Genomic DNA, 23,944 nt, shown 5'->3' with positions numbered 1-23,944 from the left:
TCCTGGAGAAGCTGCGGCTGGGAGGGTGCCAGCCTCAGGCACTTCTTTCTCTTCCATGGCAAGATCTTCCCCAAATCTTTGTCAGCTATCCCCGTTAGCTTAGGGATGGTGACTGGGGTAAGGGACCCCTAAATGAATTTAAAATTTGTGGTTTCTGGCTTGATGACATGGTTCCGAAAGAAAGCAGATTTTCAAAGAATTTTGAGGCTTATTCCTCTAAAAGAATCTTTTATTATTCTGCATAGCTTCGGCACTAACAAAGTTAAGCCAGAAACTGAATCCTCCCTCCCCCAAGCATCTGTAACAAAGCATAACTCACTCCTTCATTTTACAGTCATCAATCACATTCTCCAATTAATGTGAAGTGTGAGGTGCCCCTCCCGTTGCAGCTGAGCTGACCTTGGCCACACTGTGCCCAGACATTGTTATGGTTAACTTGCATACTTTCCCATCCCTTAGACTACTACTATCTGCCTTAACTCTAGAAATGCTATACGGGCTAAATAAAACAGGTTTGCTTCTTCATATATGGCAAGCAAGAACATCCGATGTTAGCAGTCTTGACAGTTGTATCATTTGCAAACTTCAGTACTTTAACAGAGGGATCTTTAAGATGCAGTCATTGGTATATAAAGAGAAGAGAAGTGGAGAGATCTCCCAACCCTCCCCCCCCCTGTGTAATTGTACAGGTATCTGATGTGATTTTGCCTAACTTCACCTGCTGCTTCCTGTCTGTTAGAAAGCTTATGATCCACTTATAAGGCACGGCTAACTGAATTAGTTTAATTAGAAGAATATCTGAAATGATGGTATTAAATGCCAAGCTAAAGTTTACAAAAAGAATCTTGCATCAGTCCTTGGAGATTCAAGATGTTGTAGGATGTAGTGCAGTGTCATATTAACAGTACCATCTGCTGATCTATTTGTTTGGTAGATAAATTGTAAGGGGTCTAATCCGTGATGGTTTTCAGGTGGGCCATCACTAGCCTTTCAAAGGTTTTCATAACTATGGATGTCAGAGCAACTGGTCTGTAGTCATTCAGTTCCTTGATGGAGGGTTTCTTTGGCACTGAGATGATAGTAGAGCATTTGAAGCAAGAAGGAACATAGCACATCTCTAGCGATTTATTAAAGCTGTGGGTGAAAATGGGCGGCAGTTGGTCAGCACAAGCTTTCAAGCAAAAAGGAATTATCTTGTCTGGGCCCAGTGCTTTTCCAGGCTTTTGTCTGTGAAATAGACCTTGCGCATCATTTTCTGTGATCACCAGAGGTGGGGGGCCCAAAGGGATGGTGTCAGTTGTAGGAGGCTTGGCTGTTGTTGGTGTATCTGAGATGGAGATGGTGATGATAGGTAACAGTGGTTTCCTCTCAAACCTACAGTAAAACACAATCAGGTCATCTGCCAGTTGTTGATTTCTTTCAACATGGAAAGGAGGTTTGCTGTAATCAATGAATTTTAAGAGTTTTCCACATATTTGCTGGTTCATTTGTTGAGAGCTGATTCCGTAGTTTTTCAGAGTAGTTTCTTTTTGCTGCTCTGATCTCCCTTGTTAATCCATTTCTGGCCTGATTGTTCAGCATTCTATCTCCTTTCTGTAGGCTTCCCTTTTGGTATGACGTAGCTGCCTGAGTTTAGCTGTGAACCAAGGCTTGTTGTTAATGTATATTCACAGGTTTCTGGACACATAGGCCTTGACAAAAACTAACATATGATGTTACAGTATCTGTGAATTCATCCAAGTCTGCAGAGGCATCTTCAAAAACATTCCAATCTATGCAGTTAAGGCAAGCCCGTAGCTTTAACTGCCTCCTCAGTCCAAGACTTCACTGATTTAATTGTTGGTTTTATGATTTTAAGTCCTTGTCTATAAACAGGTACAAGGTGAATCATATAATGATCAGTGTGTCCCATAGTTGCTTGTGGTAAAGACAGATAAGCATCTTTTAATGTTATGTATCAGTAGTCTAAAGTATTCTTGCCTTTAGTAAGACAGTTGACATACTGAAAGTATTTTGGTAGCTCTTGGCTTAAGTTAGCACTGTTGAAATCTCTTAACACAATGAGGAGTGAATCAAGATATTTTTCTTCAACCCACATAATCTGGTCAGCTAGAGATTGTAATGCATTGTTTATGCAAGCTTGTGGAGGAACATACACTGCAAATAGAAGGAATGAAGAAAACTCTCGTGGATAATAAAATAGTTTGCAATTGATAATTAATGTCTCTTAAGTCCACATCACAGAATTTCTTTAGTGTAGTTACATTTTTGTACCATCGTTGTTAATATAAAAACAGGGACACTCTCCCTTCTTTTTACCAGATGTTTCTGCAATTCTGTCTGCTCTCTGTATTCAAAACCCTGGGATATGCAAGCTGCTCTTATCAATTGACTCAATTAGCCAGGTTTCAGTGAAGCAAAGGGCTACTGAGTTGTAAAAATTAGAGTTGCATCTATTTAAAAGAAGTATTTCATCCATCTTATTAGTAAGTGAACATAAATTAATCAGAAAGAGTAAAGGAAGAGGAGTTTTTATTCCACTTTTCCTTAGTCTATTCATAATATCTGCTCGCTTACCTCTTCTCCGTCTTCGTCATCTCCTTTTGTTTTTGTTTTTCCATTGTACAGAGAGGGCTGCCACTTCCTGAATAAGAATCTTCTTTGCATTTGTAAAGATGGAGGGGGCGCGAGGGTGTAGTCACAGAAAGCTGCCCATTAAAAAAATGTTGCTTGATGCTTATCAGTTGGTCTCTTGAGTATGAAATCCGAAGTGAATTACAGAGAATAATAAAAAAACAACAAAACTATCAGAGAGCATTTCACTGAGACTGCTGTCGGCAGTGCCATCTTGTCTGCAAGATGTCTGCAAGATGGATCCTGATTTCTGCAAGAAACTGTCAGGTCTGCCCTCTTCAACTGGCACCTCACTGGCATCCTGCCATCAAACTCTAGGTGGAGGGGGAGCATGGGGTGAACAAATGGGCAATAAATATGTATGGGGATATGGACAACTCCAAACATCTCAGTGCTTCTTTAAACACCTATATAGCACTTCATTGGCTGAAGATGATGAGAAGAGGGCTGCAATGTGGGGAACAATTTGTAACTTCTTCAGGCGGGAAAACTTAGTTCTAGCCTGACTTTGCTGCAACTAGTATCCTTTAGTAAAATAACCTATCACTTCAACCAAATGGAATTGATGGTCTTTCTTTCCTAGGGGGCCTACCCGGGGCAGGTTTATCAATCAGAAGAGGAGAGTTTGGTTTTTGGGGAAATTTTACTTATCCTCTAGCTTAAACAGTGTTACTTTAATCTCTTGTTAATTTTCCAAGAAGAAAATTATGGAGTGCTTGCCAATGCTCTTTCTTAACCATGCCCATATTAACTAGGTATAGCTTTAGGCAATCAAGATCAAGGGTACATGCCCTTGCAGGTGTTCTGGTTCAGAAGTGCTTCAGTTGCTAAACCTGTCTTCAGTGGGGGAAGGCAGAAGGTAATGAAACTCTTTTGTGCAGAGTATCCTTTTCTCAATCCTGTATCATTTACAGCTGCATGCTCTAGCTCCAAGATTATTCTCCAGCATTCCCCTTTTCCTCTTGAGCACAACTGTCACAACTATTTGGGCAACTTTGCTTTGGCCATTCCTTAGTTTTCCTAATGATAGAAGTGACATGGTAGCTGAATCTCTTCGCTCAGAACAAAGAAAGGTGCATGTGCAGGACAAAAAAGAACAGCAGCATTTTGAGCACTAACTTGAATGGACATTTTTTGCTTCTTCTTTCTATTTTGTTATGTAACAGAATATAGACCAGGAGCAACTTATTCATTAACAATAGACATAGTGACCAGGAATCATAAAAAACTTTTTTTCAGTCATAAAGAATAAAAGTTGAGTAGAAGTCCTAAGTCTCATAAAAAGGAAAGACAAGCAGTCCAATAGAGTCATTCAGCATATTTTTCTGTCAATAACACTATAATCTAAATCCAGCATGAAAGATCTTCTGAATTATACATTATCATTTTCATTTTCATTCTAACTTTCTATAATTCAAAACTAACACCAAGCATAATCAGAATTTTTCAGAGAAATAAAATAAACCCTCAGTTCTACCTCTCCCCCATCAAGCAAACCACAATGACAAAAGGAAATATAAGTGTATCTGTTTCCCAATTACACCAACCCCTTACTGATTAGTACTATAGTTCAATAGATACCATCAATATCAGAAGGATAATGGCCAAACATTGCAAGGTAAGGCTCATAAATGACTGATCGGAATATCCATTCCCAACGATGTTCATTTTTTCGTAGGATCCCTTGTCTGGCTACACCAAAAGCCACCATCCACACCGCAAAGAGGAACAAGAAGAAAAAGACATCTATCAACTGCAAAAAGAAATATTTAAAATATAAACAGAAATATTATGAGGTCTTTGCTAAAAGTCTCAAAATTGTCAAAAGTAGACAAGTACACTATTCTTTACAAAGTCAATATTTATACTCTGGAATCAATCTGGAAATGGGCTTAATACAGGTAGTCGTCGACTTATGACCACAATTGGAACTGGAATTTCGGTCACTAAGTGATGTGATTGTTGAATAGGCTATGCCCAACTTTATGATCTTTTTGCTGTGGTTGTTAAGCAAATCATACATCCATTAAGCAAATCTGGCTTCCCCCATTTACTTTACTTGTTGGAAGCTCCCTAAAGGTTACAAATGGCAATCAAATGATCCCAAGATGCTGCAAACATCAGAAAAAAGGGCAATTGCCAGTGCCCAATTTTGATCATGTGACCTTGGGGATACTGTGATGGTAAGTGCAAGAACCAGTCACAAATCAATTTTTTCAATACTGTCATAACTATGAACAAGGTTCAAAGTTGAGGACTACCTATAAGCTACATAACAAGAATGTGTTTCTAAAATAATTTGAATTTTCTAATCAACACATGTTGTTGGCACTTAGAGAACAGTTGTGGAACACTTGTGATAAGACAATATGATATTTCAGATTTATGCAATTTATTAGCAGGCATGCCTTCTCCCAAGAATACATGAATACCACAGACTAGGTATTCTCAGCAATAACTAAAATTGGTCAGTTTAGTAAGATCCATTCTTCTAGAAGATGAAGAACAGTTGTTATGAGCAGGCAATGATTCAAAATGATCTGAAACTTGGGATTTTATTCAGAATGCATAAACATTGAAACCAGAGCACATCAGGAAAATTCACTATAGCTTTCTTTTAGATAAGATGGGGTAGATGGTTCTAATTTCCTTTGTCCTTGATTCAAAATCCTTCAAGAACTCTGTTTTTCATACATACAGTAGTAGCCAAAATTGTAGAAACCTTTGGGGAAAGTGTACAGTAGAAATGCTACCTTTGGTTAAGTTTCCACCTTTTTTCTTCTAATTTCTTTATAATTGTAGCCTTGTTCACTTAATAATACTATTTTACATTACTTTCTGGGCAACCAGTCAACTCTTTGCACCATTACTTTAATTTTATTACATTTTTACAAGCTCACTAAATGAAAGAACACAAAAAACCCCAACCAACTTGATAGCGATCACATAATACACTGACAAATGTCCTCCTCTCAGCTTCAATACATGACATCAATAACTGAATCCTACTGTGATCTGATTGGCTCATTGCCAAAACAAGATGATACCTGATTGGTTCTCTAAACACTCATACTCATTGGCTACAATCAGATTAAGGAAAGCTACTTTATATCAACCTAAGCAAGTTGTGCTTCCTTTTTCTGGTTATTTGGCTATAACTTTTCATAGTTATACAGTACAGATAATTGAACAAACTTTGTTGCATTACATTCTTGATTAAACTATCTTTCCATTGATATATAATTTTATGGTACTACTCCCCCAAAAAGTGGTGTTATTAGCCATCAAACCTCAAAAGTATGCTTTTCCCAAAAGATTTCCACAATTTTGGCCACTACTGTATAATTTTAAAATATAGTTTCCAATCAGTGGATATAATTGCCTTATTTTCTTCTGTGTTGATAAGACCTAAACTTGAATAATGCATCTCCTTCTGATACAATGTTTAAAGAAAAATTCAGAAAACTGGAAGCATGATCTGGAGAGCACAACCTAAAATGGAAACGTTTAATTTTGAGAAAAGACAACTAAAGGAGGGAATATCAAGCACTGTTCAAAAAGAATGCTCTGACTGCAGAACGTTGGATCATTAATTAAATATTAATGAAGATTTTCTAACAGTAAGAAAATGGAATGAAGCATTTAGATAGTGATGTGAACACACTGGATGTGTTTGAAATGAGAGATTGGGGTGTTTTAATTTGCATTCATGCACTGACGAGGACTTAAATTACTTAACAGCTTAAATTACTACTTCCAACTCTATTATTTGCTGCATATTAATATCAACGCTGAAAATATTTTTTCAAATATTTATTATTGCATGCTACAGAGACAGAGCACACTATAATAGAGAAAAGAGATGGAGAGCTCTGCTTTCAAATCAAATGATATTATTATTATACAGTGCATTCAGAAAGTATTCAGACCTCCTTCACTTTTGTCAATTTTGTTATGCTTCAGCCTGATTCTACAGTTATTAAAATTCATTCTTTTATTAATCTGCACTCAGTACCCCATAATGACAAAGTGAAAACAGACTTTTAGAAATGTCTATGAATTTATTAAAAAGAAAAAACTGAAATATCATATTGGCATAAGTATTCAGACCCTTCACTCAGTACTTTGTTGAAGCACCTTTGGCAGCAATTACAGCCTTGAAACATTTTGGGTATGATGCAATAAGCTTGGCACACCTAGATTGGGAAATTTTCTGCCAGTCTTCCTTGCACTGTAGGACATTCACAGAGTTGTCCCTAAGTCACTCCTGTGTTGTCTTGGCTGTATGCTTAGGATAGTTGTCATGTTGGAAAGTGAACCTTTGGCCCAGTCCAAGATCCTGACCACTGTGGAACAGGTTTTCATTGCTCCATTCAGCTTTCCCTCAATCTTGACTGGTCTTTCTGTCCCTGCTATTGAAAAACAACTCCACAGTATGATGCTGCCACTACCATGTTTCACTGTTGAGATGATATTGGGCAGGTGATGTGGTGCCTCGTTTCCTCCAGACATAAGGTTTAGAATTGTGGCCAAACAGTTCAATCTTGGTTTCATCAGACCAGAGAATCTTGTTCCCCATAGTCTGAGAATCCTTCGGGTGCTTTTTTGCGAACTCCAAGCAGGCTTTCTTGTGTTTTGCACTGAGGCTTCTGTCTAGCCCAGGGGTCTGACATGGATTTATAGTGAGGACATTGGGATATCATTCAGACAAGAGAAGTGTAACTGGATAGTGGTCAAGAGAAGAAAAGTAGTTAAGACTGATGGAATGGAACTACTAGAGGGTTGCACAGCAGACATATAAACCAATTACAATTATTTTGGTGTCCTACAGTCACATGGGAGCCACTAGCTTAAAGGGAAGAACATATATTGTCAACATATATTGTCTCCTAGTCATTAGATACCTTGACAATTTTACAAGCTGGCCAAAGAAGGATATGGAAGCTGCTAATATAAAGACCCAAAAGCACCTCACAACGTACAGAGGTTTCCACCCCAAGTCTAACAGCCAGAGATTGTACACTAGCAGGAAAGAGGGTGGTTGGGGTCTGGTGAATGTCAAAGCCATTGTCATAGATGACACCCAGAGCATCCAAGAATACATCACTATGATGGCACCCAAAGATGAGCTGCTAAGAGAATGCCTAAGGCAGGAGCAGATATTGGAGGAAGATCAAGTAGAAGAAGTGCGATGGCAAGGGAAAACCCTGCTTGGGATTTACCATCGACAGATAGCTGAGCTAGCAGACATTGGAAAAGACTGGTGTAAAGACAGCACTGAGGCACTGATCATAGTAGTACAAGAACAGGGACTAAGGTACCATATGTATAGAAGCAGAGGCCTCAGAGACAATCCAATACATAGTGGCAGAGTGTAAGATGAAGACAGGAACAGCATACTGATCAGATAATTAGAATAGAATAGAATAGAATAGAATAGAATAGAATAGAATAGAATAGAATAGAATAGAATAGAATAGAATAGAATAGAATCTGGAAGGGACCCTGGAGGTCTTCTAGTCCAGCCCCCTGCTCAAGCAGGAGAACCTATACCATGTCAGACAAGTGACTGTCTAATCTCTTCTTAAAAACCTCCAGTGATGGAGTGCCCATGATTTCTGAAGGCAAGCTGTTCCACTGGTTAATTGTCCTTACTGTTAGGAAGTTTCTCCTTAATTCCAGGTTGCTTCTCTCTTTGGTCAGTTTCCAACTATTGTTTCTTGTCCTGCTCTCTGGTGCCTTGGAGAATAATTTGACCCACTCTTCTTTATGGCAGCCCCTCAAATACTGGAATACTGTTGTTTCTTAATAATAATAATGTTGGAAGGGACCTTGGAGGTCATCTAATCCAATCCCCTGCTCAGGCAGGAAACCCTATACCATTTCAGACAAATAGTTGTCCATTCTCTTCTTAAAGACTTCAGTGTTGGAGCATTCATAGCTTCTTCTTTTCTTTAGACTAGCCAAACCTAAGTCCTGCAGATGTTCTTCACATGTTTTGGTCTCCAGGCCTTTGATCATTTTAGTTGCTCTTCTCTGAATCTTTTCCAACATCTCAGCATCCCTTTTGTACTATGGTGACCAAAATTGGTTGCAGTATTTCAGATGTGGTCATATTAGGGTTTTATAAATCAGTACTAATATTTTGTGTGATCTTGATTCTATACCTCTGTTTATACATCCCAGGATTGTATTAGTTTTTTTAGCTGCTGCTGAACACTGTTGGCTCATAGTCAAGTGATCGTCCATTAGGATTCCAAGGTCCCTCTCACAATAACTGTTTTTGAGCCAGGTCTCACCTAGTATGTGCTTACACCTTTGATTTTTCCTGCCTAAATGTAAAACTTTGCTTTTCTCCACATTAAAATTTATTCTGTTGCATGGTTCAGGTTTGCCAAGATCTTTTTGGATCCTGAGCTTGTCTTCTGAGGTGTTGGCTATTCCTGCCAGTTTAGTGTCATCTACAAATTTGATGAGTTCCCCTTCTATTCCCTCATCTAAGTCATATGTGAAGATATTACTGGGCCTAAAATGGAGCCTTGTGGTACCCCACTGCTTACTTCTCTCCATGTGAGTGTAGTTCCACTGAGGACTACTCACTGAGTAGTCAGCGAGCTATGGATCCATCTGGTGGTGATGTTGTCTATTCCACCTTTTTCTAGCTTACTAAGCAGCAGGTTGTGGTCTACTTTGTCAAATGCTTTACTGAAATCTAAGTATACTATGTCCACAGTGTTTCGCTGGTCTACTAATTTAGTCACTTTATCAAAGAATGAAATAAGATTGGTTTGGCATAATCTGTTTTTAACAAACTCATGCTGGCTGCTAGTTATAACTTTGTTTGCTTTTAGTTGTTCACAGATCTGTTTTTTGATTATCTTTTCCAGGATCTTTTCCAGGATCTTCCCAGGTATTGATTCTCAACTAAATATCTGGCACTGAGTACAGCAACAAATGCATTAGAATATGGGTTAAATCCTCCCAGGTCCAGATGAGGGATGCCACAGAAAATCATGAAGAATAAGTAGCTAAGATACTGTGGGACTTTCAGATCCAGATAGGCAGGCAGGTACAAGCGTTTATTTAGAGAGATTTCACAAAAACGAGGTTATTCAGAAAGGATATTTACATTAGAAATTCAAAATTGCAATCAAAAACAGCCCTCTGTAGCCATGTGACCTGGACTCAGTCACTCTATGACTTGTTTAAGCCTGTTCAGGTACGAAAAGCTGGAAGTGGTTTGTTGTTGTTTGTGCCTGGTCACATGGCCAAATAAGGTCCAGTTATTTTTGCAGCCGGCACCAACCGTTTCCTGGAGCTGCATGGAAAATCTGCTGCTTCCTAGGCTTGAGGACTACAGTACTGTACTGTAGAGCAGGGCTTTTCAACCTTTTCACCCATTGTACCACTTTTAGAATATGGCAATATCCGAGTACCACCAGTCGCCTAGCAAGGTGTCAAAAACTTGATGACCCCCCCAAAAAAGAAAAAAGTGATAAAGTACAGGTAGTCCTCGACTTACAACAGTTCGCTTAGTGACTGTTCGAAGTTACAATGGCACTGAAAAAGTGCCCCCCAAGCCACAGCCAAGAAAGACACCTGCCTGCCCACCTGGAGGCACTCTTCCTCCTGTCTGAGGTTTTCATTGTTGTGAGCATTTCTGTTGAGGATTGGCAGCGTGGGTGGTGGTGGTTGTTTGGTTTTTATTTTATTTTATTTTATTCTCCCTGTCTGCTGGGTGGTTGCAGCAGGTCACTTCACATGGCCCTGGGACACTGTGACCGTCATAAATATGAATCAGTTGCCAAGCATCTGAATGTAAATCACAAGACCCTGGGGATGTTGCAACATTCCAGCTGATTGGCGCTTCTTCTGGGCTCAGCAGAAGCACCAGGATCAACGCCAAGCTCCAGCTGGATCCTGGCGCTGATCCTGGCACTTCCACTGAGCCCTGACAGCCCTGCAGCTCCAGCCATCTTTCGCTCAGGCTTGTGCGATGCTGCCACTGGTTCAACTCATTCCCCTCCCCCGCTACCACTTTTCTAGGATGGTCACGTACCACCTGCCAGGTACCAATGTACCACAGGTGGTACCCATACCACTGATTGAAAAGCCCTGCTGTAGAGAGCTAGAATTACTTCTGTAAGTATTTTAAAATATTATTTTTTGTTACTGTATAGTATTGCACTGTATTGTTTGTAATCACTTTGGGAACTGCTCTGCTTTTTATTGTGTTTGTAAGTATAGTACTTTGCAATATTGCATTTGCATTTGCCTGAAACTTATAGCATGTGGCTGCTGCTGCCTCCTCTCCCTAGCACAGATCACCAGAGATTCTGCTGACCTCTTACTGGAAGGAAATCCCCTCATCCCATTTTGGATTTTGCCTAGAGAGGCTTGTGCTGATCAGGGGTAGTGGTTTTTTTTTTAAGGTTTTAAATTTAAATTGCCTCCAGAGGTTGTGAGTGTTCCCTCACTAGAGGCTTTTAAGAAGAGACTGGATAGCCATTTATCAGAAATACAGTACACTACAGTACTGTCTCTTGTGAGAGCAGTGGGTTAGACTAGATGACCTCAAGGTGCATTCCATGTCATTTACTGTTCCAAGTCGACAGTTCTGTAAACTTCACCTCCATCTCCCACTGCATGTTTGCCTGGAGACGCTTAAGCTAAAGATACTTACTTTAGTGGCGACTGCAATTTGGAGAGTTCTCCTCCTCCCCCTCTGAAGAAGCTTGAGCTGCCTAGCAACAATTGTTTTTTTTTAAAAAAAAAAAAGCCTGCTGCCTGCTTGGGAGGCAATTTACAATACCATAGTTCCTGAAACCTGAAACAGCTGATTTGCAGCTAGAAATAGCCTGCAGCAGTGGTGGGGAAAAATCTCTCAATTCAGGCAACCATCAGAGGAAATAATAAGTCAAATCTTCATTCATTTAACAACACATTTGATTCAATTAATGAGTTTGATTTTAAAATGTTGTAATATTGAGTCTGATTCAATTGATGATTACGAGCCTAATGGGCAGGCTCTATTAGGCTCCTACCTCAGGGACTATCTGTACTAGCCAATCAACCAGATATTGTGGTAATAGACAAGAACCAGAAGACAGCAGTGGTGATAGATGTAGTGATGCAATATCAGAAAGATCAGAAAAATTGAAGAAGTTCCAGGGCTTGAAGGAAGAACTGAAGACGATGTGGAAAGTAAAAGCCAAAGTTGCCCCTATGCTAGTAGAAGCATATGGGGCTGTGACTCCTAAGTTGGTAGAATAGGTCCAACAAATCTCAGGAACAACACCAGAACTCTGTCCAAAGAAGTGCAATGCTGGGAACAGTTAGGATACTGTGCAGAACCTTCAAAATCCTAGGCCTCTGATAGAAGACCCAAGTTTGAAGAAGATACAGATGAGAAAGGATTTTTTTATGATTTAACCAGCATCAAATGCTACATATATACAGTATGTGTCTGGGAAAAAGACTGGAACTTAACTACATTTCTAAAGGCCTGCAAGGTTTAAGTTTCTCTTAAACATATTGAATTTGTTGGAATTACACACACACCTCATCCAAAATTAAATTTATGCCTTACCATCCGCTGAAGCATAATTATCTTGGGGCCAAGATTTCTGCTTACTGTGAAAATATGGATTAATCTTAGAGTAAAAATAATGTAATCCAGACAAAAAATTACTCTGCCAGAATACCAAGATGTTTCATTTGAAGAGTGGAGCCTATAAAAAAAACAGATACACATTAGTAGAAAACTCCATTTTCAAATTACCTGGTTACCATAGTTGTGTTTCAAATACTATACTTTTTTTTGTTACTGTTGCTAAATAGGCCAGACCCCCACATTGTAAATATTTTTATTCTCACAATAGGTTAAGGTGAAATAAAATTGTCTCATAGTGCTTCCATATGTTAAATATTCAATGATTTATTATCATTTGTATGAAGATTACAGTTTTATTCTGGGCACCTCCATTTTCAGAATTGTAATTGTACTCTGTAGAAGAAGACTGAGTATTTTGACAACAGATAACCTTAGCCCACCCTTAATATTTGGAGAGAGATTTACAATTAATGGAGTGCTCCAAATTGATTGGGAATTCAATACAAACCAGGGACAAAAGGCATTATTTTGTCTCCAGGTTTTGGGAATTTTTTGTTTTCTAGTTAAGTTAATCTGATTTTAGGACTGATGTCAGAATCCATTTATATTTCATTTCTATCTGTGTCCTCTGATCTAAAACCAAATCTCATCTTCCCCTGGGTTCTGCCATACTCTCAAGGGGGAGGGGGGATATGCCTGTGGGGTTATTGCTTTCATTTCCTCTATTTGGTACAATGTAACCTTTTGTTTATTGCCTCTGTGTGTGCTGCCCATTACAATGTAACAAATTGCCTCCTGCACTATGCATCTCTCTGAACTTTCTTCTCCTTAACCTGGCAGCTAGGAAAAGGGGGTGGGGAAGAAATACAAACCTCCAGAGCCTGGCTTATTTCTCTGGTCTCAAAAGGAGGTGTGAAGAGCTGATTGAACATTGTGCTATAACCAGAGCCGGATCGATGTTATCTCCCCTTTCCCACAATGGACTTAACACCTGGGGATTGGCCGGTCTGAACCATCCGGATGAACTGTGGGATGGGGTTTGCTTAGGGACACTTTAAAATATCGATCTGTAAAGAAATCCCTCAGATCCTGTCTATTATGCCTGCTATCAATTACTCTTAATAAAAGTTCCTGTTGGAAGAAATTGTTTCCAAGAGTTCTGCTTTCTTAAGATGTGGGATTGAAGTGGGTCCTTACATTTACATTATATATTCATGCATTTCCACCTCATAATGATGAAAAAATAGTGCTTTGGGCCTATCAGAGTAGCTGGGGCTCCACAAAAAGCTATTGGGGAAGTACAAATTGCTCACTATTCCCTTCAAAAAAATCATTGTTTACAAGAATCTGTCTTCCAATTTGTCAAAAGATTTGTTTCTTATTTTATCAGATTTATATGATATTTATTTCAGCGTGCCTAGATAGACATGGATTCCACAGAAAGCTTATTCTCAGAATTTAAGAAGAGCCAGGGGATGCCTTATAAATCAATGGTGGCTAAGAGCTAGAATTCAAGTCTATCAAGATCCTTTGAGATCTTGAGCCCATCTTCGCTAGTGTTAGCAATTCCCCCAGCTTGGTGTCAGACTTAGCAATTATTATATCCCACTTTTCTGTGGAAAAAATGGCACTAAGTTGTTTACAAAGCCCTAGTAAGACCACACCTGGAATACTGCAGTCAGTTTTGGTCACCATACCACAAAAAAGATTTTGAGAGTTTAGAAAAAATTCAGAGAAGAGCAATTAAGTTGATCAAAGGCCTGGAGGCTAAAACATATGAAGAACAGCTGTGAGACTTGGGTTTGTCTAGTCTAAAGAAAAGAAGAAATGGGGGAGACATGATGGCAGTGTTTCAGTATTTGAGGGGCTGCCACAAGGCAGAAGGGTCCAGGTTGTTCACCAGAGCATCAGAGGGAAGGACAAGAAACAATGGTTGGAAACTGACCAAAGAGAAAAGCAACCTGGAACTAAGGAGAAACTTCCTGACAGTGAGGACAATCAACCATTGGAACAGCTTACCCCCAGAAATCGTGGGTGCCCCATCACTAGAGGTCTTTAAGAAAAGACTAGACAATCAGCTGTCTGAGATCCTGTAGGTTCTCCTGCTTAAGTGGGGGGCTGAACTAAAAGACCTCCAAGATCCCTTCCAGCTCTATTCTATTAAATATATAGTACAGGCAATAAAGTACAATCTACTAATTCAAACTATTAAAAAACCATCATAAAATTTTAAAACATGGGGTAAAAGTTATGTTTGGCCTCTTCATAAATTATAGCATGTTATCACCAGTGATAGATTAATCCGTAGACAATCTGCACTGCAGAGAAAACATAATTATGTACACTTTTCTGATAGTAATCAAAGAAATAGGAATGAAATTACTTAAAGGTGGTGCCTTCAATTCCCATCTCCTTCAAGCACTTGTAGACATAAGTAGTTCTGGACTTAAAACCTTTCATTTAGTGACCGTTTGAAGTTACAATAACATTGAAAAAAGTGACATGACCATTTGTGATCAATTGTGATCAAGTGATTGTGGGGTGGTGCAACAGTCATAAATGTGAGCATATGTTGTATTTTACTTTTTCTGAGGCTGTTGTTAACTTTAAATTATCATTAAACAAACATTTGTAAGTTGAGGACTACCTGTATTTTTCACACAAATGAAAAATGCTGCTCTTTGTTATTTCAGAACCCTGTCTTTCTATGGGCGTTAGATTTCTGTTCTCTTTCGGATTCTGCCATTCCTCTGTTGGGAGGGAGAGCTCAGAATTGCTACAGTGTATTTCTTTTGCTTTGTGTATTTCTTTTGCTCTATCCTCTTTGATGTTTCTTCCTCAGGATGAGAATGGAATGTGCCTCCAGCCATCTGCCTTATCTCCAGGCGCAGAGAAGAAATGTGGAGACCTAACAGCCTTGGAAGTGGCGCCTTATCGCTCCGTTCCCACAACATTTTCACATCTGCAGATTGGCCTATTTGAATTGTCTGGATGGACAGTTGGGGTGGGGTTTTCATTGTCTCTTTTAAACTATTGATTTGCATGGGAAATCCTCAGATCCTGCCTTCTACTACTACTGTCAACACCTTCCAATAAAAGTTCCTTTTGAAATGATATTTGTTTCAAAAGTTCTGCTTTCTTGGGAGGCTTAATTGAGGCAGTTCGTTACATTATGCAGGATCTGCAAAGTGGTCAGCCTGGAAGGAAAACCCCTACCGTGGGAACTATGCAAAGTGATGTCGAACCACAGGAGTGAGAAAGGGGAAAGCAAACTTTGCGGGGAAGCTCCCCCCGAGGTTGGCCTGAGTGGCAGCAGCTCAGATTCCTTCAGCTCATCCAACGAAGCCGTGACCAGGGGGGATCGGGAAAAGCTGAGATGGTAGATTGGTATGGGAAAAAAGGAAGAATGGCAAGTGAAAGCCAGAAAGGTAATCCTCAAATGAGGCAGCTATCAACCAGGATGGAAATGAGAGATGGAGAGATCACTCAGCCTCAGCAAAGAGGAAGATAAGAGACCAACCTGGTCTGATCGCTTCCTTAAACAAGCATAAGTCTGATGGTGGAAATGTTCAAAAGCCTTAAAGATGAAGAAGCAGACCTCTGCCAGGGCTCACAGGTGCTGAGACTGGAAGAGGAAGAATTCAGAGAGGGTGAGCTGGCAAATCCTGGTCCCTCCACCAGCGCCTTGGAAGCTACAGAAGCGATGGCTGGAGCTGCAACCCCAGCACGAGCCACCCCAGCTGGGGGAGACGGGCACAGAGCCAGATGGAGGAGGACCCACTGGCCCAACCAGAAGGTCCCATTCTTGGTGTGAAGTATGACAGGGTGCCCCAACAGCTAGGATTTTTCCTAGCCCATGGCCTGAGCTACATGGAGGAATACAGCCGAGACATCCCCAGTGACAGCAGATGGGTCAGAGCAGTGACCATGGCTCTGGAGGGGGCAGCTGCTCAATGGCTGGTAACCCTGCATAACACACTCCCAAGCTCCAAAACTTCATGGCAGCTCATGGCAGCTTTGAGGTGGAGATTCAAGGACTTCTAGCTGACCAAAAAGCCAGAGAATGCATCAAAACAATGAGGCAAGATCATCGCCTGGTGGCTGAGTACACAGAGGAGTTCACAGACCTGGCATGCTGCCTCAACTGGCCGGGAGAAGTCCTAGTGGGCCATTTCAAAGATGGGCTGAACAATGATCTGTACTATGCGTACATTGCCTGGGGAGATCTGGATTGCCTCCACGACTGGTACATCCTGACCAAGAAAGCCAAGATCGACCAAGTCCCAACATGGAGATGCTCCTCCTCGAAGGGAAAATGAGAGGTGACAAACCCCCCACAGCGACCTGCTTCAAATGCGGTAAAGAAGAGCACCGGGCTGCAGAATGCCATTTTAAAACTCCAGTGTGCAAGCCAGACCGATATGGTGGAGGGAAGCCTGGGAAGACTCCCCAACAATTCAGGGAGACCACCATGAAGAGCACTGAGGTCGTTGAGGTCCAATCCCCCAGGATCCCGGGGGAAGGAACTCTGGCCCTGGCAGGAAAGCTACAGACTTGCCTGACAGCAACTCCAAGGATGAACCCTTGGTAATTGGACCCACCATGCCCTTCACCAGAACAATAAAATGATGAAGTCCAGGAATGCCAAGAAAAGTAACCCTGAAGGCTCTGTTGGACTCAGGTTGTACCTGTTGCTTAATAAGCCCAACCTTAGCGGGGAATCTAGGGATTCCAGTGAGGAGGCTGAAGAAGCCAATTTCATTTGGCCAGCTAGATGGGTCCATCTCAGGGGGAAACCCAGCTACCCTGGCCACACGGCCAGTAGAGCTGACGATGGGGGATCACACTGAGACTTTGACTTTTATAATGACCCCCAGCATGGAGTGGCCCCTAATTTTGGAGATGATGTGGCTAAGGAAGTGGAATCCAAGGATGGACTGGGGGACAGGAGAGCTGAGGTTTTCAAAAGAGAGGCTCACTGCATGGGGGGGGGGGGACCCGCAGACCCAAGAGAAAAGGAGCTCTCGAGATGGTAGCAACTGCAAAATATCAGAGGTTGGAAACTGTACCCAAGGAATACTGGGATCAGCGAAGAACGATCCGACGAGCTACCCCCCCCCCATCATCCCATGGACTGTTCCATTGAGATCCTATTGGGAGCCAAATTACCTAAGCCCAAAATGTACTCAATGACTCCCTGGAAGCTGGAAGAGTTTCAGAAATTAATAGAGAAAAATTTAGTGCGAGGCTTCATACAGCTGGCAAGACCAAAAACGGCAGGCCCAATGCTATTCCACAAAAAGAAAGACAGGTCCCTTTGCCTCAGCATGGACTATAGATCCTTGAATGCAGTATGTGAAAACAATATCTACCTCTTGCCACTAATGAAGGACATGTTGGCTCACCTAGTGAAGGGGAAGATATTCTCAAAATTGGACCTACGGGAGGCATATTACTGGGTCAGGATTAAGGATTGAGACGAATGGAAGACAGTGTTTAACCACCCCCTAGGGTGCTTCCAATTCAGGGTACTCCCTTTGGAATACAAGGGGCCCCAGCTGTGTTCATGCAGCTGATAAATGAGGTCATTCAGGAGCACCTTTACAAGGGGGTTCTGGTGTATTTCGATGACATCTTAATTTTCACCGCAATGAAAGAGGAGCATGTCAAACTAGTCAGAGTGGTTCTAAATAAGCTGCGTGCTGCCCGACTTTATGCCAAGCTGTCAAAGTGTGAATTCCATAAGGAAAAAAATTGACTATTTGGGGTATCACATCTCTCATAATGGGATAGAGATGAATCCAGAAAAGGTCTGGGCGATGCTAGAATGGGCACTGCCATGCACAAGAAGGCAATTGCAAAGCTTTTTGGGGTTCTTTAACTTCTACCGAAAGTTCATCCCCTCTTTTGCGCAGATAGTGCTTCCCATTACCAATTTACTGAAATTGAGGGGGAGGGAAAGCCGAAATCTAGCCAACCACTGAAATGGACTATGGAATATCAGGCCACATTTGAAAAACTAAAGAGACTTTTCTCAGCTGAGCCAGTCCTAAAACACCCAGACCCAGAAAAACCTTTTGTCATTCAGGCAGACGCTAGTGATATGGTAGGGGCAGTCCTGCTCAAAGAAAACCTTGTGTATACACTTCGAGAAAATTCACAGAAACCAAGCAGAGGTGGATGGTATGGGAGAAGGAAGCCTATGCTGTGCCTCACAAGGAGGTATTTCTTGGAAGGAAATAAAATCCCTTTTGAAGTGTGGACTGATTACCTGGAAGCATTAAAAAACCCAAGGAAACAGTCCGCAATACAAGTGAGGTGGTCCCAACACTTCCACCAATTTAACTTCACCATCAAATACTTACCTGGGAGAAAGAACTTCCTAGCCGATACCTTATCAAGGCTGCCACAATACAATAGTACAAAAACGGAGGTAGTCACCACACGGACACAAGCAAAAAATCCAAAAACCCCTAGACAGTGCACCAGGACTGGAGTTTAGACAAGCACTGGAAATGGATGAATTGTTCCTAAATCACAAAAATCTCTGTTCAATGGATGATGGGCTGCCATGGGTGGGAAAAAAATATAGGTGCCCAAGGCCCAAAGACTAAAATTCATGCAACTCTGTCATGACTCAAAAGTAGCTGGACACTTGGAGTTCACTTAGTAAAGAGGCAGTTCTGGTGGCCATCCATAAAGAAAGACATTGAAAGCTATGCAGCCAGTTGCCCCATTTGCACAGCTGCAAAATGGAGGCAAGGAAAAATGCCGGGTCTTTTACAAGCAGTAGCAGGCCCATCAGCACCTTGGAGAGAAATTTCCATGTACTTTAGTGTGGAACTACTGGAGAGTGCAGGGGTGGTGACAGACGTATTATCCAAACAGGTGCATTTTATCTCATGCCTGAAAATTTCCATGGCTAAGGTCCTAGCCAAAATGTTTGTACAGCATATCTACCGATTGAATGGGGCTCTGCAACGCATAATTTTAGACAGGGGGTGCTATTCGCCTCAGAGTTCTGGAGAGCCTTCTTGGACCTCCTAGGTACCATCCAGGGCCTATCATCTTGTCATCATCCGCAAACAAATGCGGGGACAGAACGATCAAACTCAGTACTAGAACAATACTTAAGGTGCTTTATTAATTACCAACAAGACAATTGGACTGACTTGCTTCCTTTTGCAGAAGTGGCTTACAACAATGCCATACACTTCAGCATGGGTTACACCCCATTCCAGGTCGCAACAGGACAAAGCTTCAACCGAATGCCTGAATTGCTGGTTAATAAACCCACCATCCCCACCCTGAAGGAATGGATCACACAACTCCAAAACATGTGGCCGATAGTTAGAAAAGCGCTAGAGGAGGCTAGGGAAGCTTACAAAGCTAAAGCAGATAAAAGGCAAGTAGAACCTAAGACATTTAAATTGGGGGGGAGTATACCTGTCCACAAAGTACTTAAAATCTCTACAGCCATCAAAGAAGTTAGGGCTGAAGTTTGTGGGACCATTCCCTATATTAAACAGGTCATTAACCCAGTAACAGTAGAATTGGAACTCCCAAAAACATTAAGACAGGTTCATCTGTTTTTTCACTGTAGTTTATTAAAATGTGAGCTAAGCTCACCCTTAAGGCCAGCCACAGTTCCTTCTCCTCCACCTATTATGGTGAAAGGGGAACATTTTGAAGTCAAGGAGATCCTAGATTCTAGGAAGCACCATGGGTCAACACAATACCTGATAGCTTGGAAAGACCTCCCATCTTCCCAGAATGAATGGGTTCATAAAAGACATGTCAGAGCCCCCAGGCTGCTAAAGAAATTTCATGCTCAATATCCTGATAAATCTGACTAACCCTTATCTTTTGTCTGTCCCTGTTATTATTTTCTTTTCTCTCCAGGTGGATCTCTCTTTTTTAAAGGGGGAATGCCAGAACCCTCTTTTTCTATGGACATTAGGGTTTCTGTTCTCTTTTGGGTTCTGCCATTCCTCTGGGGGTAGGGGGAGCTCGGGGTTGCTACAGTGTATTTCCTTTGCTTTGTTCCTTGCTCTATCCTCTTTGATGTTTCTTCCTCCAGGTGAGAATAGAATGTGCCTCTGGCTATCTGCCTTATCTCCAGGCGCAGAGAAGAAGCATGGAGACCTAACAGCCTTGGAAGCAGTGCCTTATTGCTCCATTCCCATGACATTTTCACACCTGCAGATTGGCCTATTTGAATTGTTCACACCAAAATTGTCTCTTTTAAACTATTGATTCACCTGGGAAATCCTCAGATCCTACCTTCTACTACTGCTGTCAACACCTTCCAATAAAAGTTCCTTTTGAAATGATGTTTCAAGAGTTCTGCTTTCTTGGGAGGCTTAATTGAGGCAGTTTCTTACAGTTATATTTCTTTCCATCACTCTAGGTTGATGTAAATATCTTGATGTTTGAATCTGAAAAAATTCTTGTAAGAAATACCCCTGAGATATCTTTCCAAGAATAATAGAGTAGGATGGGACTTTGAAGGTCTTCTGCTCATGCAGAAGACTCTATACCAGAGTTCCCCGACCTTTCTGGGTTGGCAGCCCGGAGGGAAAGAGAGGAGCAGAGAAATGTGTGAGAAATTGGACTCCCACAAACAAGAGGGGGTCAACCTATTTTCCAAAGCACCAGAAGGCAGGACAAGAAGCAATGGATGGCAACTAAGAAGCAACTTAGAACTAAGGAGAAATTTCCTGACAGTGAAAACCTTAAACCTGCAGAATGACTTCTCTTCAGAAGTTGTGAGTGCTACACCACTGGAGGCTTTTAAAAAGAGATTGGACAGCCATTTGTCTCAAATGGTATAGGGTCTTCTGCTTAAGTAGAAGGTTTGCACTAGAAGACCTCCAAAGTCCCCACCAAATCTATTGTCTTATTCTGTTAAAATGTTGGAAAGTTGATTGTACACTGAAAGATAGAATAATAGTTTCATAATGCACTGCTTTCAGCCACCTAATAAAATGCCAGTATTCCATGCCCGTGTATTTCTCTCACATATTCTTTGCCTTGGAAATGAATTTCAAAAGCAGTAACTTTTCTATCTGATTGAAAATTAATGAGAAAAACTGCAGAAATGTTCAATATATTACTTGTTTTTTACATAATTATTATAGCATATTTTTGTTCCTCTAGCTCTGAACACAAGGCAACAGAAGTATCATCGTGAGTCAACTGAAACATACCTGAACACAATTCCTGATATGAAGTAGAAAATTCCAAGGGTGTCCATAACATTCCATAAGTCAGAAAAGTATTTATTCCCATTCATATACCACTAATAAAAAACAGAAACAGAAAATTATATATCAATAGAATAAAGATAAGTAAACAATACCATGAGCTCAAATATTTATGTGTACCAAAGAGGAAACATATATTTACTATATTTACTTTATCAAGATATTTAACTTAAGGAAGTTGGTAAGAAGCAAAGAAAAACAAAAACATGAGATATGGACAGTTTGACTTCTTGGGTGTTTTGCTATGTGATCTACACTCTTGTGTATCACCAATTTCACTAATTTTGATGGATGAGGGAAAGTGGATACTTTGAAATTGCTCTTGACTTTCTTACCTACTAGGACAAAAATGCATCATTGTGGCATAACTTCAAATGTGCTATAAAAGATTGCATTTTCTTTTAATCTGTCTTTAAATGTGAAAGCACATTCTATTATAAAAGCTTAATCAAATAAGTGCTTTGTTTATAGAATGTGTACTCATTGTCCAATTAATCCTGTACAATTCTCTAAACCAACTGCCATATTAAAATTGTCAGAATCACATGATAGGTTTTGTTTATCTATATTTATTAGTAAGGATGGTTAAACATTCAGCCATCTAGTGGGGTGGCCTTCTCATAGATATCAAGTTTTCACTTTATCAATCAATCAGAATAGAATTGGAAGGGACCTTGGAAGTCTTCTAGTTCAACTCCCTGCTCCAGAAGGAAACCCTGTACCATTTAAGACAAGTGCCTATCCAGTCTCTGAGAATGCAGGATAGGACAAAGCTTGTGTTTTTTTCATATTCTTATGATTTATGTTCTTATGCTACTCTTGCTTGTAATCTTGACAGGATAGGCAGATAAAGATCTCTTGCTTGATAGTCCAAAGTAATGATGTGCATAGGAAGACATAGACCAATAAAGTCAGGAAATCAAAGAAAACAAACTGGTACACCTCCTATGCATAGTGACTTTCCCAACACTACATATGGAAGCAGGGCAAGAGAAATAAATGGCTGGAATGAGAACCAAGAAAAAATTTTCATCTTTTATTAAATGCATTGTGATAATCTAAAAATTTAGTACCTGGATAAAGCATAACACATGGTATATAACCATAAAACTAATTTGTTTCATATTGCAAAAATAATACCAGAACGTAGAGATGGACGGTGGTATCCAAAATCTATTGTTAGGGTATTTGGGGGGGGGCAAAATCACAGCAAGAACTATGTCAAACTACTGAAAATATAAAATATCCACCCTCCCCTCCTTCTATTTATCTCCTCCTTCTCCTCCATTTCCACCCTCCCCTTCCCCATTTCTGTAGATTTGACCAAATGGGGAATGATGAATCTTTTCCTTGATTTAGTGAGATTTCTGGATTTATAACTCTAAAGAAATGTAGATGTTACATCCAGCACTGATCATCCTTATGTGCTCCATGTTGTGAGCCAGCTCCCCAAACATAGCAGAGAAATCTCTGCTCAGAAAGCAGCAAGAAAAAACACTCTGTTTCACCAAATTGGGGGGGGGGGAATCCATTCAGCCCCTGCCTTCCCTGGCAGAGATAGCAGAGCAAAAATGCTCTGTTTCACTAAAGGGGGGGGGATCCATTCAGCCCCTGCCTTCCCTGCCAGAGAAAGCAATCTCTACTCAGGAAGCAGCAAGAAAAAAGGAGCATTTCTCTAAAGGGGGGAGGAATCCACCCTTTGCCTTTCAAATGTTGCTGTTTCCCTCTTCTTGATTGTCAGAACGTCTCTTGGTGATTTTTGGTTTGGTGGGCTGCCTAGTTGGCTCCACGTCCAGTTGCCCATGGCGATTTGTTTTGCGCCCACCTGGCCACGCCCACATGGCACCCCCTAGCCAGCCACACCGACATGATTGCGTCTACTTGGCCACGCTCACACACCCACCCTGAGTCATCAGCCCCGAGTCATCCACACTTTATTCTTCGCATTGGCATGGCCATGCCCACTCACCCACACCCACCTGGCAGCACTCAGATGGCCCTGCCTAGCCAGTCATTGTTAGAACCCATATTAATAGGTCCCCTGACCTCTGTCCCCCTCCTCATTTTGCTATCTTTTCCTCTTTCACTTTAACCCAAATTTCACTCTCCTCTCATCCTGCCATACTCCTAGGGGGAGGGGGAGTGCTTGAGGGTTATTTCCTTGACTTCCTGTATCGCTACAATGTAACACTTTGCTTTCCTGCATTATTTCTCTGTGAACTTTCCCATCTCTTACTGTCAGTCAGCAAAGGGAGGGGAAGAATGGAATGCAACCTCTGGCAACTGCTTTATCTGCACGCTCCCAGAGAAGGTGCGAAAAGCTGCCTAAGCATCACAGCTAAAACAAGAAATAGCCTGATGTTATCTCGCCTTTCCCATGAGGAACCTAACACCTGGATTGGACAATTTGAACTGACTGGATGAATTATGG

General features: G+C 41.0%; 1 protein-coding gene across 10 annotated transcripts in view; it reads right to left on the bottom strand.

Annotated features, from left to right (window-relative positions):
* The window catches only part of TRPM8 (transient receptor potential cation channel subfamily M member 8), a 380,488-nt gene that overhangs the window by 73,033 nt on the left and 283,511 nt on the right, over positions 1 to 23,944 (bottom strand). For 9 of the 10 annotated variants that reach the window (XM_039349049.1, XM_039349050.1, XM_039349047.1 and 6 more), the window contains 3 exons: positions 21,457 to 21,548; positions 12,224 to 12,365; positions 4,216 to 4,387 (listed from right to left, as the gene is read on the bottom strand). In XM_039349049.1, the coding sequence (XP_039204983.1) occupies positions 4,216 to 4,387; positions 12,224 to 12,365; positions 21,457 to 21,548 (406 nt within the window). Of the gene's footprint in view, positions 1 to 2,577; positions 2,752 to 4,215; positions 4,388 to 12,223; positions 12,366 to 21,456; positions 21,549 to 23,944 lie in introns of all 10 variants that reach the window. The other variant, XR_005557389.1, reaches the window with a different exon arrangement.

The sequence above is a fragment of the Crotalus tigris genome, unplaced genomic scaffold (genome assembly GCF_016545835.1).
Source record: "Crotalus tigris isolate CLP2741 ecotype Arizona unplaced genomic scaffold, ASM1654583v1 scf7180000018223.614484, whole genome shotgun sequence".
Classification (NCBI taxonomy): domain Eukaryota; kingdom Metazoa; phylum Chordata; class Lepidosauria; order Squamata; family Viperidae; genus Crotalus; species Crotalus tigris.
This window is presented reverse-complemented; position numbering and strand designations above follow the sequence as displayed.